The sequence below is a fragment of the Styela clava genome, chromosome 2 (genome assembly GCF_964204865.1).
Source record: "Styela clava chromosome 2, kaStyClav1.hap1.2, whole genome shotgun sequence".
Lineage (NCBI taxonomy): Eukaryota > Metazoa > Chordata > Ascidiacea > Stolidobranchia > Styelidae > Styela > Styela clava.
In genome coordinates, this window is record NC_135251.1 from 10,219,497 (window position 1) to 10,241,926 (window position 22,430).

At 33.4% G+C, this 22,430-nt stretch overlaps 2 protein-coding genes across 3 annotated transcripts in view; both read right to left on the reverse strand.

Annotated features, from left to right (window-relative positions):
• The window catches only part of LOC144419893 (uncharacterized), a 50,330-nt gene that overhangs the window by 23,141 nt on the left and 4,759 nt on the right, over nt 1-22,430 (reverse strand). The gene's annotated exons all lie outside the window — the stretch shown is intronic.
• On the reverse strand, nt 4,403-22,430 carry LOC120336027 (uncharacterized). 2 transcript variants are annotated; one of them, XM_078110078.1, is made up of 15 exons: nt 20,505-22,430; nt 19,720-19,807; nt 16,829-16,965; nt 15,808-15,897; nt 15,286-15,424; nt 14,027-14,175; nt 13,054-13,153; nt 12,207-12,349; nt 11,348-11,427; nt 10,737-10,841; nt 9,755-10,014; nt 8,690-8,845; nt 8,071-8,177; nt 7,347-7,472; nt 4,403-6,637 (listed from the first exon to the last, which is right to left on the reverse strand). In XM_078110078.1, exons 2-15 carry the CDS (start codon nt 19,793-19,795, stop codon nt 6,413-6,415), a joined length of 1,893 nt encoding a protein of 630 aa, XP_077966204.1. In that variant the 5' UTR covers nt 19,796-19,807; nt 20,505-22,430; the 3' UTR covers nt 4,403-6,412. The 2 variants fall into 2 exon arrangements, with proteins under 2 accessions (XP_077966204.1, XP_077966205.1); XM_078110079.1 differs by lacking the exons at nt 16,829-16,965; nt 19,720-19,807; nt 20,505-22,430 and having other exon boundaries at nt 15,353-15,424; nt 15,808-15,873.

Genomic DNA, 22,430 nt, shown 5'->3' on the forward strand with positions numbered 1-22,430 from the left:
TATATCAACCTATAATGATTTTGTTTTCTATTTCCTTGTGTGTAACCGTTTCATATGTTTGTATACACGTTTCATACACATACAACCCAAATGAAAACAAAACAAAACCGTTTCGATTTCCATCATAATCTTTGCCGTGTGTATATGGCCAAATTAATTCTAATATATTCTAAATACTAAAATAAATTGCTGTATGGAAGAATTATCACAGTTCAACTAACATTTAAACTTTTCTACTTTGCTTGTTACGCTGATCAAAATTGATCGCACACCAGACAAAAAACATTTCCTTCATTTCTGAGCAATTTTTCTCACAACAGTATCAATATGCTAAAACTACAAAGCCTCCCCGAATAGTATGCCCAGTGATGTAAAATAAATTTTGTAGTCTGATACCACATGAAATGGATACTGCGTTAGTTTTGTGATAAAAAAAAATTTCTATCTCTTACATTCAGTATGAAATAAATAAACGAGAATATCGGTCGGAGACCGAAGACTTATCGATCGAAAGTTATGGGATCCGCATTCATTCACTCTGACTCTATAGTGACACCGCGTGCCCCATCACTAATTGATTATTACCTTGCTAATTATACGACATAATTCATCCAAAATCAATAGGCTTCTGGTCCGAGCTATGATGAATGCACATGCAAAATTTGAGGCATATTCAACCTCGCTTTCGTAAGATATTGCGTGAATCTAACAGACAGACAGACAAACAGACAAATATCTATCAACATACTTGCCGATCTTAAGATCGATAAGTAATAATATACCAGCGCTACACAGCAAATCCTCGTTTACGGCACAAATCAATAAAAAAATATTGCGCAGATTCATATACAAACATGTCCGACATTTTCTCCAAAAGTTTCAGAATATTTCAGAGTAATAGGTTTATATGAATAACATAATCTCTTTCCACAAAATAATGAGTTTATTTATGAGCTTTCGTTAGATCATAGTCTAACTTCTTCAGATTGTTTTATTTGAGGGAAGTTAGACTATGATCTAACGGAAGCTCAAAAATAAACTTACTATTTCGTAGAAAGAGATTAGGTTATCCCTATTTATCTTTATTATACTATCGTTCAAGCATCCTTGTGGCAACTGGCACATATGGATCCGCAATCGAATGTGAACAAGAAGGAAGGTCTTGTAGTTCAGTACGCAATATCTTAGTACACCCCATAATAAGTTTATCATTGTCAAACAATCTTAATCTTTTTATTGTGATTTGTGATTAGCTAGTATGCTGTCCTCAATCTACATCAGCGGTTCCCAAAGTAGGCGAAAACGCTCCCTTGTGGGCGTTTGTCATAACTTGTGGGGGGGGGGGGGGGGGGGCGCTGATGGCGATTTGGGCAATTGGGGGGCGCTGACATCAATACGAGAACTCGTATAATATATCATGCTATATAATCCTATGTTTTGGTTCAAACTAGTTTGCCTGTGATTTCGGTGTTGGAAATTTCTCACTCAACGTAGAATATTATGACTTTTACAAATCCTTATATGACTTTTTCAAATCCTATTTGTTTCACAATAATACATAGCGCATACGCCATACGCTTCCTTCGTCATGCACTGTACATTTCATGGTACTGTTTCAAATAACGACTTCATTTTACTATCGGGTTATATGATGCTTTGGAGCGATAGTGTTAGTACAACACCTTTATGTTATAATTTTGGTTTTGTTAAGAGCAACACGTGAGAGCTGGGCATCTGATTGAACTGACGTACGTCAGGTAGGACCACATCATGTTGCGACTTAACTGGTTCATTTTTATTTCTTGGGTCATTGAATAATAAGGCTACATAAGTAATACATAAATTGGCAAAAAGTGAAGATCTAGTCTGTTGTTCTATCATGTTGTGTCTGACATTGTTTAATGTTGGTTTATCATTTGTATTTTGTAAGTTCAAAATATGGAATACATTGACTTAAGCAGCATATTTAACCGATTTATATTAAAAACAGTATTATACAGCGTGGTCCCCAAAAACGAAATCATCAATTTCTCGATTACTTATACGAAAATGGAGTGAAATATTTAATTTTGTTTACACTTGAACTTATGTTTGCGTATGCTTGTACCCAAATGTGTCGGTAAATCTGGGACGTTTCGCACAAAAATTATGTTGTTCCTAGAATATGTTCCAAATGCCCGACATTTGCATTCTTCTGCAACACTGTCAATCACCCTTCTTTGGGTATTTCTCTATTTTATTTCCGCAATTACAGCCTTTACTTCACCAATCGTTCGATGATTGTTCTGATACAAATTGTCCGTCGAACTCCATATCAAAATCCCAGTTCGATAATTAAGGTGTCCACTGGATGTCACTGCTGGCTTCTCTCTCAGGAAAGCAAGGGTCTGATTTGATGTATGGGGGGGGGGGGGGGGGGTGTCACCACGTCATGCTTGAACCACTGCTGGTCACCTCTATCAATCCCTCGAGTAATGTCCTCAGTCCAGTAATTTTTCTCAGCTCAAATGTTCTCTATTCAACGTTTGGACTCTTTCATTTCCCTATCCTGCTGAGTATAATCATACGCAAACAGAAGTTCAAGAGCAAATAAAATTTAATAATTTTACTGGAGATAGTAAAGAAATTTTTGGTTTTTTTCTAGATAGCTCTGAATTTCCAGAAGCAAAAATGCACAACTACCATTAGGTTTATACTTTCAAACTTATGTTCAATGATCCCTCCTTTAGAAACAGCAGCAAACTGAAATATCCTCACGAGTGACATCGGGTTAAAAGTTTTTTTATTGCTATTGCCAGCTCATTCTTGGTAGAGCGAGTATTTAGTGCAATGAGCGCACTTTTACATATCAAGAGATATTCCCTGGACAGTGTCAGATGAGGAGACTCAATACTGTTTTTGACTGAAATGAAGCCAGATATTATCAAACTGGTGGCATTTCGCTAGGCTCAGCCTTCACATGATACTAATGATAAACGGAGAATAGAGTTGCTTTGACTTTTTTGTCAGGGGGGCGGTCGCTAGGTGAAAAGTCGTCCAAGGGGGAGCTGGCAGAAAAAGTTTGGGGAACACTGATCTACATGCAAACGTCTTCTACTATAGCAGGCTAGAGTAGCCAATGTTTTTCTCCTTAAAAAGCTAAGACAAAAATTATCGACTGCCAATGTTCTGCATTTATGTTAAGGTATGTTACGTAAAGACTGTTATGCAAAGTTTGTCAAACGTGAGTTATAAAAAGTTGGTTCATTCAAAATGGGAGATGGACAAAAACAATGTATACTAAAAGCGCTAATAGGAATAAGGCAAATGCACCAAACCAAATAAAGTGGGACGAGACAGCGGTAATTTGTTCAAGTCATGTGATATTTATTTTAACCCAAACAATATATACTCCGGGAAATAGGATAAAACTGTGAAGGATAGATATGTAAAATGAATCAATTGTAATTGCAGCAGTAATTTTAAAAAACTGAGTTGACAATTATAAAATTCGAAATTTTACTTGGTGTTTAATTTGTAGAAAAAATACATTTTCCAATTATTTGACTTACCAACAAACCGACTGACTCATTTATTAATATCACAAAAGATGCTTTGTATATTTTACCATTGCAATATTTTGATAGTGTTTCAGACTTAAAATGCTTTACTTATAAAAACACCATATTGTTTTATATAATTAACAGCCAGCAGCCATTTAAAAGTATCACAGCTTTTACGCGATTAATTTTTTATTATTGCAACTAAATTAAACCGCTCCGGGAGACAAAATTACCATTGAGTTATTTGATTTATACCTAATTTCGGGAAGATCACTGATAACTGATAAAGCCTTAGCAAAACCTAAAAAACTACTCAATGATTACAACCATACCAGAAAATTTGTCTGAATGATAAAGTGTCTGAATGGAATCTAAACTTCTGTTGTCACGTACCGTTGATATTTTGCTGATAAGTCAACGTTAGGGAAGTAATCAAGGGAGACGATGCTCGATGATTAATACATTGAATATTAGCTATTAACACAAAGGTAACATACTTAACACACACAAGTCTGCTAATTTTGTGAAATTTATCGGTGGAAGGAAGGAGGCAAACACATGATGATGGTTAATTTGACGTTTGGGTACTGAATTTGGCACAACATAATAGAAACTAATATGCGATTGAACCTAGATTTATACCACGAGAACAATAAGTGAATTTAACAAAGTCAGTAAAATTATAAATAAAATATTTTTATAAATTAAAATGAAACCATGTGAATCCACTTATACCAAATAAAATTCAAAATATGACGTACCGTAAAGCGTGAGGCTAGTCATATTATCCTGAAGTATTCGATTCCCAAGATATTGTTTAAAAACGCACGTTAAATATTTTGCAGCGAAAAGAGACAACACCCATTTTAAAATTTAATATATTTCAAAAAATATTTCAAATATATTTCAAACAGAGTGAGAAAAAAACGAGGCATATTTACAAGAATGAGTAGTTGCATTAAATTGATATACAACGATTGAAAAACATTTCAGTATTTCAACCAATCTCACATTTGATGGAATATGGAGTTCAAAATATATCAGTATCTATACAATTTATTGTTGGACAGAAGAATGTTTCACAGGTTACAATTTCATAATCAAAAGTTAAAATGAAACGCACGTTGCTGAGCTAAAATGCATTACTTAAAAGTCTAGAATAAAAGAACACAAAAATCATGAAAAGAAATTTTTGCAGATGCAAATTGCGGCTTCAAAAAACTTGCATAAATCGATTTTCAATCATTCAGCCTAATTTAACACTTCTCAAATTGGCGATATAAAATATATCACCATTTATTCATTCGACACGAAAGAAATAGTGTTCAAAACGAACATTCAATATATTTTATTTATCATCTAGGTCTCCAAGAAATATTTCATACAGATGTGACCCCAAAAAATTGTTGTATAAATCAGTTTTAAATTGTTCAAATTAAATCAAAATCTTTCATAATAATGAGAAAATTATTATTTATGCATTTGATATAATGAAAAACGGCTTCTCACCCCCTGTAAATATGAATCATTTATCACGTAGTTCCTCAGAGAACATATAATAAAAATAGAGTTAAAACTATTGCAATGGCTTCTAGAATCGTGTGATGCCGCACAAAGTTTTGCGGCTGCAATTATTGAATAACACAGTAAATAAAAAAAACTTTCAAATCGAGAATCAACGTTTAAGCTTCCATATTTTAACTAATGCATAAAATATAACAAATAATCAGAACGGGATTAAATTTCGGATAACAAGTAATTTCAGAACCAAATTTTGGTATACTTTGTAACCCATTATTTAATATTTGCGATACTTCACCAAACTATGATCGAACCTATGCAATACAAGCTAATAAACTAAGGCTTTTTGGGGGGCAAAGCACTTAAGTATTTTATTTAGAGTGCCCAGTCTCATAGAAAATAGAAAAGAAAAAAATAGGATTTTAGCTTCAAACACTTCCAACCTCACATTTGAAATAATACTAAATACTATATATTTTTAATAAACTATGGCACATGATAAAAGATAAAGTCGAACAGATGTAATAAAAAAAATAAAACAGTATTATAATAAACAATGCGAACTTACTGAATATCAGTCCGGCTTAACCAGTATAGCAAAGTATAGCCTAAATAAAATAGGTGGAATGCCAATGTGTTATGGTGAATATCAAGTCTGTGAAACCATGCGAGAGAAATTAAATTGAAAAATACTTCACAGCTTAGGATGGTGTACGGAAAATGTTTTACGGAAATAAAACTTTTTCCAAGATTTTCAACTCTCAATTAAAATAATAATAAAGATAATACTTAGTCTCATATAATAAACACATTTCAACATTGTATGTAATGTCAACATATAAAAATCACTGTTCAGTCTGCATTGTATAAGGGCTTTTGATTTCGAATTGAATAATGAATTATTAGAGTCAACTCAGACGAAATTCAAATTCCGCCATCTTGTTGAATTTTTGTCCAACAAAGGTTGAGGTGAACCCTTCTATTTTCTGTAGAGTCATCTCCCGTCGGGAAGTTCCAATCGCTGCTATGTCCAATTCTTTCATAGCTATGGGCGCTCTTTGTATTTTTCAAATCAGTCCCGTCATCGCTGTGTGAAAACTCAGCGAACAGACTGAATGATAGATACTATGTTCTCAGTGCTATTTTGTTTCTGTATAAACCCATTACAAGAAGGACATATAATAACGTCTTTGTATTAATTCAAACATTCTTTGGGTATTTGAGATTCGATTCTTATCTGAAATCACCAAGTATTCGAAAATGCCCAACCCTCCCTTTCATACAAGTTTGCTAGAAGATTGTAAATAAAAATACATGTTTGCAATTCACATGGAATGTTCAGAATCACATCACAGTCTTAAGTCACCCTCTGCAGCCCCATCATCCGACACCGTTGTATGAGTTGTGGTTTGGCTCACAGATCTAGTATAATCTGGATTACAACCATCAGTCGAGCTCGAATCCGAACCAGGTAATTTTTTAATTCTTCGAGCAAGTTTTGGAAGTCTGTATTCGATGTTTCTCTTCAACTGATCTTCGTTCATTCCTTCTCTCCATTTTATAACATGGTTTGTCTGTTGAAAATTATTTGCTGTTAGCACGCAGAATATTACGAGTTGATACTACATCTGTGGTGATATTGTTAAACTTCAAGAATAATAAATATAAACAATTTAAATCCATAATTCTATATAGGACTCTCCGAGGGTGGGGAAGGTTTTTGGCCAAAAATGTTATCCACCTGGACTGGCGGGCCATGTAATTGTGACGTAATAAGTTACATTTTATGAAAAATTCTTACAGTGTTACAAAAGCAAAAGTGGAAAACAATATGCTAATTTAAACAAACTAAACTCAATCGCAATCTCAATAAACTCCTTGAGCTATTATTTCAAGTAAAACATCACTATTTGGTTTCAGTTTGGTTGTGGCATCATCCGGCGGGCCAGATTGAATTACGCAACGGGCCGGATTCGGATCGCGGGCGTTAGTTTGCCCATGTCAGGAATAGAATGTAATGCGTTACGTGGAGCTTAAATTCGGTGCACTAAAAACTTCGTGCGGTGTAGAAGTACGTATCGCATTAAATAATATCAATTCAAATTCGTTATAATGCTTTTACTATGAGGCATTTTTTATAATATTGTTAGATTTAAATTATTTTAACTTTAAATTGATCTAAAATAACTCAATGATCTAAAAAAATATTAACTTTTAAAAAACCATTAACTTTATCGTAATAAGCACATGAAATAAACTCTTAAACATCGAGAAATTTATTACCTTGATAGCAATCAAAAGCCTTTGCCAAACTTTGTCAGTCTTTGCTATTTTCTTCAGCACTCTCTTCGTTCCCGGAGTGAGAATAAATATCAGGCCCATTTGAGACTCGAGAAGTCCATGAAAACCCTGTGAAACAAAGATATAATGAATACAATGGTTTCGATCGAAAGTTTGTGACATTTGTTCTTAGAATGTTTTTTAGAGAGCATCATTCTTATACTAATATCTACGCAGTGGTCTTCAAGTGCAACCCCAATGAAACATTCAGAAACAAACAGAATTACAATCGTTTTTTATTGTTTGAATTATGTAAGTTATAAATGTATATAAACGCAAACCTAATAAGGACAGAAAAATATTTAGAGTGCAGCAAATTTGATGAAAGTAATAACCCTAATAGGCCTAATAGTGTAGCACTCTATCCAAAAGTTATAGTTAATAGCTTGAAAAACGCACTATATCCGACTGTGAGGGTTCCGTGATCACAATATGGTCTACACTTGGCGCAGCGTGTTCAGCGTAAATATCACCTTTCTACTTTTTGTGATTGTGCTGCGGGAGCTCGTTGCCGAGTCAGCGTCGGCTTAAGTAAAACTGGAGCAAATGCCCGGTCAACTATTCTCATACCAGATCTATCGAACATTAATTCTACCAGCCTTGTCTTGCGTTTTCTTGAAATAAATGACAAAAAATAATAAAAACTTATAAAAAATCTTAAACTTACCAATTCCGTGTGAAATCTCATCCAGCGATCATTTAGATATTCAGGAGTCAAAACAAAAACCATTCGGTGACATCTTTCTACAAGGTTTGTGATTCTTTCAACTTGAACTGAAAAAACAAAATTGGTTTCTGGATTTGCACTAACGTCGATTTTTTCGATAATTTTAGCAAAAATTCCAAACATAAAACGCTGCATAAACTAATGTATAAGGCAGGGGTGTGCAATATTTTCGTTGATGGACCATATAACCAACTTCAGACATCAAGCTGACCACACAAAACGATTAGTAGGAAAGATAAGAGAGGAGAATGCAGCTTGTCGCATAGCCTTACAGTAATGATAACACCGGACAAAAGGCGGAAGATTTGACGCAGCAACTGGAATAAAAAAACTTTATGCATTTTCATCCATGTGAGCACCGTTTCAAAGATAAACCTAACTTCCCATTCTGAGCTCAAAATACTGACAACTCATTTTAGTATTGTATCCACATTAAGCTCGCTGCAACAATCAGCCACTCCAAATAAAAAAGTTCGCTAATTAAGTATATTTTAGAATAAAATTAGAAAACCAAAATGAAATTACTAATATACAAGTAATGGAAATATTAATATATTACCTGTAAAATCAATCTGCCTTTGTTCATCATAGTATGTATAATTCAAATCTTCCAACAGGTTGTGAATAGCGTATACGACGATGGATTTGAGACTTTTATCAGAAAGTGTGTCAGTATCATATAGATATGAAAGATAGCAGACATATTGCTTGTCGTCTGTTGAAATACATAAAATAGATGTTTCATAAATTGCCATTACAATTGAGTGGGGTTCGCAACGCGATATACATTTACAGTCAAAAATATACATATAGCGCCAACCCTGTTGTTACAATTTGATGATAATCAATTACATTACGACCATTTATCAATGTACGTTTATTTGATTGAGTTTGAATATTCTTAATCCAAATTCATTGGGATTCAACAATAACAGCTTAACGTCAAGACAAATAAATAATATAACTTGAAAAGACTGGACAAAACTTAAATAATGTATAGTGACTAGGTCTGCGAAAGTGGCGTCTCATTCAGAAGTTTCTACTGCAAATTTATTTTAAAAATATGTACAAAAAACGCCATAAACTATATAAGATTTCCGATTTTTATTTTTTTTATTTTCAGTTGTTAATCTCGATAGCAATCCAAAATTACCTTTCTCTAAAATGTTTATGAAGATGGTTACATTGACTCCGATGGTATGAATTATTAAAAAAAATTAGAAAAACTTTCCGTACTATGGGGGCTAGCTAGGGTTCACTGAACCCTGTGGTTCACAGGAAAAGTTTAAGCGTCAATGAGATTCACACTCATAAGATTCTCACGCATTTGATGTAAAAATATTGCTCACAGAAAGTAGCTTGTTTAATCGCTTTCGAGACAACATATTTATTGTTAAATTGACCAGTTAGTTTAAGGATTTAGGATTTCGCATCTTCCAGGCAAATCAATAAAAAAGTGTTCGAAATCATATTATGTAGATTAACGAGACTATTGTGTAAATCTCTATTACTATCAAAATGAGAAACACTGCTAAAATATCTCAAAGACGATATAGAAAATATTATATTCTATAAAACATTTTCAATAAAGTACAAAAAATGAGAACAAAGCGGTTGAATTTACCTCTATCATATTTCCATAGCCATGATCTCTTGTACGCAACAAGAATGTAGATCTCAAATCTTTTATAAAGCAGGACCAGCATTATAATGAATATCAGCACACCCAGGCATATACTAAGAATCATGATGAGTCGAAGTAGTCGTGGCGTATTGTCTTCATTTAGTTTGACATCCCACTCATCCATCTTCCACGAGTTAGATGATATATCGAAATAACCCAAGTTGACAGTATATTGTCCCATATCGTTGCTTTTCAGGTCTCTGTTGTTAAAAAAAAGAAATGAATCATTTGGAATAAATTTCGTGAAAACAACAGTAGAAATGTGCTCATCTGAAGATGTTACAGAAATACATTTGTCTCAGTGTGCAGCAATAATTGAAATGAAATTGAACCGCATTTAAAATGTAATGTATGTCTAGTAGTAATGTGCTATTTATCATATAACATATGAATAATAAAAATAGTTGATGCATATCCATCCAAAACTGCTTGTAGAAACCAAGTTATGGAATAAAAATGTGAAAATACGAAATACGAAAAAAGAGCAAGAGTGATGCTAAGCGAACGTTAAAGAGCAGGGTTGTGTAACTGGTTGAAACTGCGGTCCACTTGTATTCAACATCGGCTTTCTAGTAATTACAGGCTGAAAACGGTTATTGATGTTATGACATGCGCTGTTCGATTCGCAAAAAAGTATATCCTTGCAATGCAAAGGGATTGGAATTACTCCCAGCACGTAATAAATTAAAACTCGTCTCGCGGGCCGTACACCATTCAAATTTGGCACTTGTCCACGTGCCGCACAATTTTTCTATGTGGGTCGCATTTGGGGGGCGGGCAGCAGGTTGCACGCTCCTGTTACGAAGCACACGTCGTGTTAATTATAATTTGAAGTTAATCTGATGCCAAAGTTTTTTTATTTTTATTTTTTTTTTTTTTTAATAAATTAAGAAAAAATGATATAATTATGAATAGTATTTACCGAATATAGAGTTTTATACCGATTGTCTTTCTTTCGTGTTGTATTTCTTCATTCTTCGTATTTTCACCGTCAACGACACAAACAACAGAGTCATTGTTGCCTTCCCTGGTAAATATAATCAACTAATGGTAATTTACCTAAAGGTTATATAAATTAAAGCCCAGCTGTTTTTAATAGTAAATTATTTCAAGAGGCCTAATATGAAAAGCTTAAAATGACAAATAGAGCCAACATAGAAAGTATCAGTTAAATTACCACTAAACGCATTGCTGGTAATTAGAAGTTTTTTCGCTGGGAAGAAACAATTATGCATCACAATATTATTTTATTTCAGTGGGTCTACGTAACAATAGCAGCCATAGCAATATGAAAAATGATGTCAAAGTGAAAACACCATAGAGCCCACAGAAATATTTAAAATGAATGTTCTTCTAGAGACAACAAAAAGATGAAAATTCAATTGCAACTGGTCGAGTAGTTGGAGATATTTTTCTACAACAACAAGGATACCAAGAAGAAGAATACTAACAACACCAATTCATAGGACCACTTCGTGCCCAATGACAAAATGAAGCTTCACAAATATGATCTGAATATGGAAATTTACTTACACGATGCATGATTGTCTTTGGTCAAAGACTCCAAAACTTGTCTGGTTGAAAAAATTATTTTCGCAAATTGTATCACCGTTCTGAATATTAAAATGAAAATTAGTTGAAAGTAAGTACTATATTGGCAGAATACTATTGATACACACATAAAAGTTATAGTACCAATAGATGGATTCGCGGAAGCCTGGAATGTTGTAATTTAATTTTTTTGTTGGACGACGGCAGATAATGGGCAAGTGCACCACAGCTGATGACTAGCGTTATGTATGACGTTTCGAAAGGAATGTATTGGATTTGTGTAAAATGTATCATATTAATTAGCTTACGTATAGTGAAATACAAACATTTTCTGAATTAGTTCAATGTAAAGAAGAACCCGTTCTAACAATTGATATCTCATCACTATTAATAGTAACCTTCTTCATAATATAATACTTCCAATGCTAATTTGTAAAAAAAAAACAAGAGCATACTCTTCCAAATTGTTAATCTTCTACGAGAAAAGGTAGCTAAATTACTGGAGTAGTCACAAGCAGAGTTTCCAACTGGGGGAGAAATCGCCCCAATGAGTTTATTTTTTAAGAAGTAGGTGTATTACATTGCTTTTCTAATGTAGTAATAATAATATTCTTTATTTATTGAACATTACTGTGATAATTATTCACCCAACACTAATTAAATAAACAATACAAAACCCAGAATGCACCCCTAAATTGCTAATATAATATCAAATATCGAGAAACAAACGAAAATAGATTTTGGTATATACTGAAGGAAGTTTCGTAATTGACAAAAGAAGATATTTAGCGAAAAGGTTGGAAACCACTTATTTAAAAGAGGAGAAAAAACAACAACATACCCTTTGCCATAGGACTGCAAAATGTTTTGACGGAGTGTTTCCCAATACTATCTGTCCTTCGCAATCAAGTACAGCAGTATCACCGAGTGCTTTAGTTTCATAATTGACACAGGTGATTGTAGGATTGATGGACTCAGTGCGCTCTGTAAAAATTAGAATATTAGAATCACATATAGCAAGGTGAATAACTTTGTTCTTTATGAGAAGAAGGTTCAATGTATCTCTGGTTACAACCAACTTAAACATGTACATTATCATACTAAAGTTCAAGGTTCAACAAGAGTTTTAATAAACGTTTCAATTGAGCATATATGACATTTTTTTAAATATGAAACACATATAATTAGGTGAAAGGTTGTTTCAAAATCGGAATCTAGAACAACGGAATATTTCGTAAAAATGTTTAAATTAGACAATTTTAAATAAGTATTATATAAATATATTAATGAATTTGAAATCGTTCATAAATTTTGAAATTTTGCTCCATACTATTCGGGACTACATAACAATGCTGTGTAATATTGTTCCAAATACTCATTATCGTACAGAAGCAGATAGTAATGCATTCTTATGCGGAGTTTTTCCAAATTATGTAATCAAATATAACGTTTCGCAGGAATGTTCAAAAAGATGAATTTAAATTAGTATTATATAAATATATTATTGAATTTGAAATCGTGCATAAATTTAATCTTTTACTTCAAAGAATTTAGGCTCTGAAACGTTTGTTCGGGATGTGCAGAAAAATGCTGGGTCGGAAAGAAGTCTAAAAAAGAGGGAAGGGAAGTATACACTTGCAAAGTTCACAAAATAGGTAAAAAATGTAATTTTGTTATAATTAACTCACGTTTTATACATTGTGCGTATGTAACAGCATACAATATTTTTTCTTCGAATGTTACTGTGCATGTAAAGTTTGCGGCATCGTAGAAATCAACTCGTGGCATCTAAAAATACAAAATGTTGTCACCGAAGTTCTATTGAACACAAAACGACTATTTTCTTTTTTGTACGTCCTGCCTTTTAAAGACGTATATTGAATTGAAATCTATTCTGCATTCTTTTAGATATTTACCCATATTAAATAGAACATTACAAAAAATCGTTGGACGTTATAAAATATATGGAAAAATAAAAACATCTTGATTTTGTCACAAAAAATACATAAACATTTAAAAAGAATTGGAATTGAGAAACTAAAAAAACATCGAATTTATATTTCAGTGTTCAGTGTTTTTCTTGGTACGGTGCCATAATATATGTAGCAAAGCAAAATAAGTACTACTCTTGAATTCCATCTGAGATATAAATAATAATTGACGAATGTCAGGACGAAACGTTAACCAGTAAACAATGTTTGAAAAGCACCAAACTGAGCGAATAAAACTTACCCATAAATCGAAAAACCATAAGCTCAATTATTCCTTTCATAAAAATTGAGTTTTCAACGTGTGCAGTTTTGCAATTAATAACAACAACAATGTCCTGATTTAATCTCAGTGAGAAGGATGGTAATGTTTTAATCAAAAATAAAGCTTTGGTATTATTTCTTTACTAACCGTGCGATCGACTACATTAAGTCGTAACAATAGTCATATACTAGATCTCAAAACTGCAAAACCAGATTTTCTGCAGGTCAGCAAAAAGTACGTGAATTACATAAGAAATTGCTAATGTAGTGTACGTATGAATAACTCATAAAATGTCAAATTGCCCTTTTGGGGGTAATCATACCAGTTTGGGAACAAATGCTTTATATAATTTGACAATAGCTTCTCAGTAATATATTCTGAAGAAATATATAATAATACTCTACTCACATTCAATCCATTCGGGTATCCAGGGTCCGGAAATTCAGTCCATGGATGACTAGTTCTATAATCTCCATCTTTACAATTAACGTACCATCTAGTTTTGAACTTAGATTGATCTGCTCCTGCTAGAATTATATCTGGATCGCCTTCTGGAGCTGTTTATTAGAAGAAAAATAACAGGTATAATCAGTGGTGTGATTCAAAATGTTTAAAAACAAATTCATTTTGTATCGAACTCTCTAACAACAGTCATTGGAGGGATTCAAAATTTGGAACGGGATCTCTTCTTATTGAATTCATTACAACAGGTTCCCTTATTTCCAAAAATGTTTGTATCGCATTACGTCAGCTGCATTAACATGACGTGCTTTACAATACATAACTTATGAATCGCTAAATATAAAGATCATCACGATATTCGAGAAACGCGTGCGAATCCCCATAATTCCGCCACTGGATATATTTTGGAGCCGGCTTCTTAGCCGGCTTCTTAACTGTCGCAGGTCGCAGGTAACCTGTTTATTTGCTATATATTAAAATAATTTTGTACGAGTAAATAATTATCTTTGATAGCCTTTATCGTATGCAGAACAAACGAAATTAGACTAAATTGCTTGCTGGCATGCACCTCGACTCTGTGATACGATATTTTAAAAGAGGTTTTGCAAGCTATAAGCTGATAACGGTGACCGTACATTTGAACCCATGTACATTTGAACCCATGCGTATATCCACGGATTCAATCTATATGCGGGTGCTAAAACCCATGGGTTAGGGTTAGTATGGGTTTAACTATCCGTGAAACACAAAAAATTCCATAGGTGCAATAGCATACAGGTGCAATTGTCATGGGTTCAAATGTACGCGGGTTCAAATGTAATGGAACCGCTGATAACAGATATATACGAACAATATAAGGATAAGGATACGATAGCACTTTTTATCCCTTTTATACCAGTATATGACGGGTTTGGTATTAGTTGGCCAGTTATTTGTCTTCAGACGCAATCTGATAATCCGCGCAAGGTAGTCAGAGATACTATAACAAGCATATTTTTAACGCTTATTAATCGTGTAACAGAACATAAATATTAAGGTATAGTTTAAGTACAATTGCAAATTTAGTTGAAAATGCTTTAGCGTTACAGTGTTACAAGTACAATAACATATAAGGGATTTTTAATACAAGCGATTTTTCACGTCTGCGTTACAGTGTTACAAGTACAATAACATATAAGGGATTTTTAATACAAGCGATTTTTCACGTCTGCAGTTCAAATTCACGCTATCCCCAATTGTAGATTCACGGGAGATGGCGTTATTTACCCCTACCTTGCATATTTCCGGGAAAGGTCGAAGAACAACTTGTACTTTATTTGTCAAGCAAATAGTGTTATTGATAATCTAGAAATTGTAAAAGAAAATATCATAATCATGAGACAAAAAAAACTAGGTAAATATATAAAACTATCAGTAGAGGTTACACGAGACTAACTCCTAATCATTCCTCAATGCCTTTGCGTTGGAGGATACGTATGCATATAATGAAAGGATGTGCTGTAGCAGGAATAAAAATATCCTGGCATATGCGATGCAATTCAAGAGTCCTGCTGCACACTAACACCAATGTATTTCTGTAACGCTTCGTCGGACCAAAAATTAACCTCCCCAGAAAAGCAGTTTACAACAACTTAACTAAATAAAATTTGATCTTCAAAAAAGCTTACGAACATGAACACCTCTGTATAATAGGGCAACCAAAAATATATCAAAAAACCTAAACTTACCAGTTTAGCAGTATAGTTCGAGTTATCAGTAAGTGATGCTAGTTCTAGAATTGTGTCGTTGATCTCAATGTGTCCCTGAGTAATGATGCACTGCAACAAAAAAGTATGAACATATGGAAATAAGCATGCAATCAGCTTTGTTTATAATTTATAATTCACTGAGAATCATTTTATACATTCTATATTAAATTGTGATACGACAATACTATTACTATTTAGATTTCAACATAGACGAAGATCTTAATGCAGCGTTTCTTCAAAATAATAATTTCTAAATTTTGTATCACTGCAAATTTCTTTTTCGTAGTCGATCTCTAATTTACTCATACAAGTGGGTTTTGTTCACTCCGCAGAGAGTGTTATCACATTTATTTTCTATATCATGTCATTACTAATATTACATATTGATATAATATTATATTGGAAGACACATTCATAATCATAGTCGAGTTTATTTCTTCAGCCAGAAAAATAAAATGATAGCAAACAATTTTACTGGACGAGGGAAGCCGTGTTCAAAAAAAGATTGAGTTATGATTATAAATAAAAGTAAATTCGAAAAGTTTATAATATTTCCAAAATAGAAATCTTTTCAAGAAAATCTTCTGTTTGAATTTTGTAAAATTATCTTTTATAAGACGAATATTTGTGCTTTTCGTTTCGTACAAGTTTAGGTATAGGCAGCCACAGATATCTTCAGAAAGATTCACACAGACTTACTTCGCTTTATGTTATCTCAGGTATACATGCGCGCAATTCAATCTACCACGGTAGGTTTGCTTCAGGAAGGATTGACAGTATTTAAAGCAAAAAAGGTCGGGTTATCACTATCAGTGAATCGCTCATGAATATAGCAAAATAGTATTGGAAGAGCCATACAAATTTGTGCCTCACTTCAATTGCCACAAAATTGCTTTTCGAGATATGTACGTCGAAAAAGTTATTTGTTGGGGTGAGGGGGTCACCCCCTGGATACGCCTATTCTTGCTCCGTGTGGTATTAAGTTTTATTTTATACTCACTTGAATATTATCATCATCAATATTATGTGTTTTCGTTTCCCAAATAGATTTCAAATAATCACAGTTGACGCTGAATGGCCAGTTGACGTACGCTTGCTTTGTTTTTGAATTTTGGCTTTGACATGTTCCGTTGAAAGCTGCAATAGAACATCAAATCTTGTTTACATAAGTCTTTATTTCATTCTTACAGTCACCAATCATTCAATTCTTTCATAATTACGTATTTCTAGCGGACAACAAAGCTAGATGATTGTCCCGTAGTATATTTAAAGTGTAGAAATTTGATATTATAAATACACTTGTAACTGAGAATGCATTATCTCCACATAAAAACAGAACGCGCTGCATTTAAATACTAATATTAGTGAAATATCATACAGGTAGACATTCTTTGCAGTGCACGAGACGAGGTGCAAATTCATGCTTTCAACATTGAGTAAATTACTGGCCAGATGATGTGTTTAAATTTGTGCGTACGTACCATTTAGTATTTTGCGCGCAAATGTAGAAATAAACAAAAATAAAAGATAAAATCGATTCAATGAAATGTAAGGAAATACATATCGTCACGCTAATAACCGAATTGCGTAAGTCATTTTTGGCGATTTTGATTTTTTTTTATAAAATGGGTATTTATGTAATGCTGCGCACCTGTCTGCTACCTCAGATTTTATTTTAAGAATTCTGAAACCCATAAAAATGGAGATTTAGTATTACATGCACATTTGTGCAATTGTTTCGTCATAATGAATTATCATTGTTACCGCAGGACTATTGTGACGTCACAAAGGCAAAATAACCTCGGCGAAGTATTTTCGAGTTTTTGCATTTCGGATTCTGGCTTAGCGCGTATTAATTTGAATTTATACTACAGTATAGGACAGGGATGGCAAACCACTGACCCGTGGGTCACAAAGTGACCCACCGCATTTTATTCGTGACCCACCAAGGCACGATTAATATATAAAAAAAAATGCTAACATATCAGTGATAAAATTTGAAAAAAAAACGGCTTTAAATTATTCTAACAATAACTAATGTAATATTATGTACCGTCATTTGGGCGGTCAGGGCTGCGATCGCCCATATGCAAATTGTTAATTTCCAGTCCGGGATGGTAATTTTCAAAACTCCTAGTTTGGGACACATGTCTACACCGCTGTGTATCGTTATTACTTATCGATTTTAATCGGTAAGTATGTTGATAGGTATTTGTCTGTATGTCTGTTAGATGCACGCGATATCTCACGAAAGTGAGATTGAATCTGCTCAAGATTTTGCATGTGCATTCATCTTATCTCGGACCAGAAGCCTATTGATTTTGGGCGAATTATGTCGTATAATTAGCGAGTTCTTAATTAATTAGTGTTGGGACACAAGGTGTCACTATGGAGTAAGAGCGGTGTTTTGGGGGAATCCCCTAACTTTCGATCGATAAGTCTTCGATCTCTGACCGATATTCTCGTTCAGCTATTGGCTCTGACATTATTTATGACATAACAAGGCAATTAAATGTTCATTTCTCGAAACTTCTTGTCTCTTAGGAAGTGCATCTGCAGACTGTTTTATGGGTTATACGAGAACTAGATGCTACTTTGAATTTTATTAGTTTCTCGCCCACAATGCCGTTGAGAAAACAAAATCTTTCAGACTTGAAATAAAAATCTAGAAATCTGAAATAACAAGGGGGCAGTGTAAAAGTGCTTTAATGTGGTTGAAAGCTGATCGAAAAATATAACACTATCAGAATGGAATTCCCTCCAAACTCTTTGAAACCGTAAAATAATTTGCTGCGTCATCCTAAACGTTTTTGGTAATTCATATGCGTGTTTTCCTATTCTAATTTCATAAAATTGAGTGCCATAAAAAGTCCATGATAGAAGTCCTGCATAAGTAAAGCTCAAAACTACACCACGAACATCAGAAGCTTATGAGATTTCTTTCAGAAGTTTCTCATAGATACAAACCTTGATTAAATATCTGTGACCCACTCTCTTCTGTTCCGCGATGAAAATATAATTTTTTGACCCAATTATTGAAAAAGGTTCGCCATCCATGGTATAGGAAGACGTGCACTTGTGATATTTACTGTCCGAGTCCAATTCACCTTGGCGGGATTTATATTGGGTGCATTGCTGTTTTATTCTATATATTTAATCGTAGTCATATTTCGGTGGGTGTGCAGTGCAGAACGTGTTATATTGATGAAATATATATTTTTAAACATAAAAAATAATGTAATTGAAACTGATTAGCTATTTTGGGGATTATACATTGTAGATAATGAGAATTATATTCGTTTTTGGAATGTTTAGTTTTCAGGACTGGTGCATAAAGTAAAGTTGCAAAATTGCGTATGTCCCCAAGTCATATACACATTTCTGTCTGAGTCACAGTGCGCCATTATGACGTCACTTAGCTGCGTCATACAAATTAACTTAAATCCGGCTACGATCAAAAAATTGAACCATGGCAAATTATAGACTCTCAATGGCATAACATTATCATTAGGAAGTTTTTTACGTTTTTCTCAAAACTGCTAAAAATGACTTACGCAATTCGGGTATTAGCGTGACAATATGTATATCAATTACAATAAATAAAGGATCGCAATATTCCCTAATTACGGGCGTAAATTAAAATAAATATGCTATGGTATGGAGAATAAGGTGGATTGAGATAATAAAAGCGATAAGGAATTTGTCCTACGGCGCATAACAAATAGCCAAATAAATCGTTTCTGGAATAAGACACCAGTCTTTTTAGTAGACCATCACAATCCTACTTTTACCTATTTGGGTATATATTAAATCTTTCAGGATTCCGATTTCAAGCCATAACGTTTACAAACAAACTACGGTAACTTTACGACCAAGAAAAATATTACTAACTTTCTCCGTCTACTGAATTCCATAAATACATAAACAATGCAAGTAGGATGTAAGAAAAATAAGATTTATGCTTCATTAAAACGCTGTTCTGCAAAATAAATTTAAACGTATTTTTGAGAAACATAGATGGGTAAAAGAAGGGAACAAAACAAGTAGCGACATTCTTTGTTTGGTTCATAGCAGGTTGGTGATTATCATTGGTTCATAGCTCATGTTCTACTTCATCTTTCATTTACATTCTATAGCTTCATTTGCGAAATTATAGCACGGTGTTATGCCAGGATTCTGGATATCTGGTAACAATCATTTAAAACGACCCAATTTGAAGCATTTCTCTCTCCAACTCAAATTGTTTTAGCAAACTAAACTCGTTTGTAATTATCTCCAAATTACACCGATAATCACTTTAATGAAGATAAAATTGGTTGTTGTTTCAATTTGTTTAAAAGTGTTATAATGAAGAGGAATTCAAAATAAATATGTGAAATAGAACAATTTGTTTATTGTTTTACTGCATTATCCAAATATTAGTTCTTTCGTTGTGTTACACGAGAAACAATTTTCAAGAGCATACTTCATGTCAATATTATCATAACAGAAAATAACTTCGTTAAGAGAATTCAGGATTTAATGCATTTTACAAGTCTGATACGTGCTATTGACAGTTATACAAAAAATCCACATTTTTCATGAATATCAATTTTTATTTTCCTTTTTATTCGTTGGCAACGGGAGAACTACTGAATGGTTCTCAGGCAAATAAATTGAAATGCATTTCTGCTTACTGTACTATTCCAATGCTATCTTCAAGTCACCGAACAGTGGAAAGAAAGCTAAATCACCCTTGATCGACTCTTTTATTCATAAGTCCTGGAAAGCACCATTCGATTTCAATCAGTAAACCAGCGAATAAAAATTCACAAGACAAGTTCGATTTTCAATACGGGGGAATTCTATTCAAATAAGAATGCAATCCTTAAATCATTGGTACTTTTTGAGCAAAACTCAGTAATTATAAAGTATGTTGAAATTTTTATAAAAAAAAGTCCACAATTCTGGTCATTGTAAGTACCGGTATGTAAAATTTTCTATGGTGGGCGAAAATGATTGAAAAAGGATTTGAAATACCATTTTGGGTTGAAATAGGGTTGCTGGGAATGTGTCGCTTAATTGAAAAAAAAAACAGAAATCCTCAATTTTTGATCAATGTTGGTATGTAAAATTTTGTGATAAGCATAAATGTACAGTCTTTGAAAACTATCGAAGACCTGATTAAATTCATCATAAATGAAAATGAGAATACAGAAAAAATCACAGTTAAATTGCAATTCCACACTGAAGTAACTACCAATAATTTCGACAATTTTGAAGTGATGATATAACAAAAATTTCAGTTTAATGATACGTTGACATGCATGGCCTCACGTCTCTTTTTTTTTCAGTTATTAGGAAAATTGGGAGGATTGTAATATAATCATATAAACAAATATGATGGACTGTTGTGATTTGCATCAAAGACGTGCTTATTTTTTAAAGTGGATTTTAAAACGAAGGCTGAGTACTTTCAACCTTTCTGCTTTATCTGTTGATTCGGTCATTGGCAGTAATGGCTTACCGCAGGGATATAGGCAGCCTAAAGGGCGTAAATGCACAGATTCTTCCAAATCATAACACAAAATATTACAAACAATTTGTTTTGGCTTCTGATCTCAAACCGAAACCACTTAGGCGAAAATCATTAGAAAAGACTGTAAAACATCGTGCATACAATTACGTATCAAAATTCAAAAATTCCAGGTGAAATATTAGGCTACGCAGCTTTCTTGCGACTCCTATCTTTGAGTACCGAAAATTTGAAAACGATAGGTATATAGGGGAAAAAACGATTTTTCAAAACCCCCACCTGCACATCAGCAAAACAACTATAAAGTGTTAAAATAAAATGGACCACACGTCCAGTTCGTGTCGAATATGCAAAATATTGATGTAATACATATCTATTCTCTCTCTCTCTTTTCATATATACAAACACATTCAATGTTATCCTGAAATTATACCAAAATAATATTACCAACTAAAAGTATTCAAAAATTGAATTCCTCGTACTAACTGAATTGTTAAAGTATGAGAGACTGTTTAACCCCATCTATAGTATGATATTGATTACAATGGTCGTTATTATTTTTGTCTGATCCGCTATGTACTCATGCCAAATTTCCGAGTTGATGGACTGACCTGGCACTAAGAAGAACACAAAGCACTAAGAACATCGCTGTTATTCATAGAATAGAGAATCTTCTTCTCCAACGTGCCTGTCTGTTTATTATCTTTTCAATATTTATTCGTAACAAAGCGTTTGATTTAACGCGTTTTTGTGAGGCTTTTCTCCTGCAGTCTTGGGAAAGTTCGTGCTTTGAGTCAAGAATAAAGGAATTTTGTGGTTTTTGGAAGGGTTTAGCTTTTGTAATTGCTATAGTGTTGCTGATATAATTTAGTACTTTATTATTACTATAACACTTCTTTAAGCACACATTTTAAACTTCCTATACTGCACAAAAGCGGGACCTTGACTTGCGTATAACTCTTGCTAAAGAACTAAAGATTGAACAAATGAAGTAATTTTTTGAGTACTAGAGAAGGAGGAATAAAGAGTTCTAAAATAGACAAAGGGACAAAAAAATTGGGGCACCACTGAAAAATCGTATTACGTG

What these genes read in the sequence shown, in the direction of transcription:
- LOC120336027 (XM_078110078.1), bottom strand. Translation starts at nt 19,795, where the DNA reads ATGAAGCATAAATCTTATTTTTCTTACATCCTACTTGCATTGTTTATG. An exon ending in TTGATGATGATAATATTCAA is followed by an intron (nt 15,898 to 16,828) that starts GTGAGTATAAAA and finishes TTTTTGTTGCAG; the next exon opens with TGCATCATTACTCAGGGACA. An exon ending in CAAAGACAATCATGCATCGT is followed by an intron (nt 10,842 to 11,347) that starts GTAAGTAAATTT and finishes TATATTTACCAG; the next exon opens with GGAAGGCAACAATGACTCTG.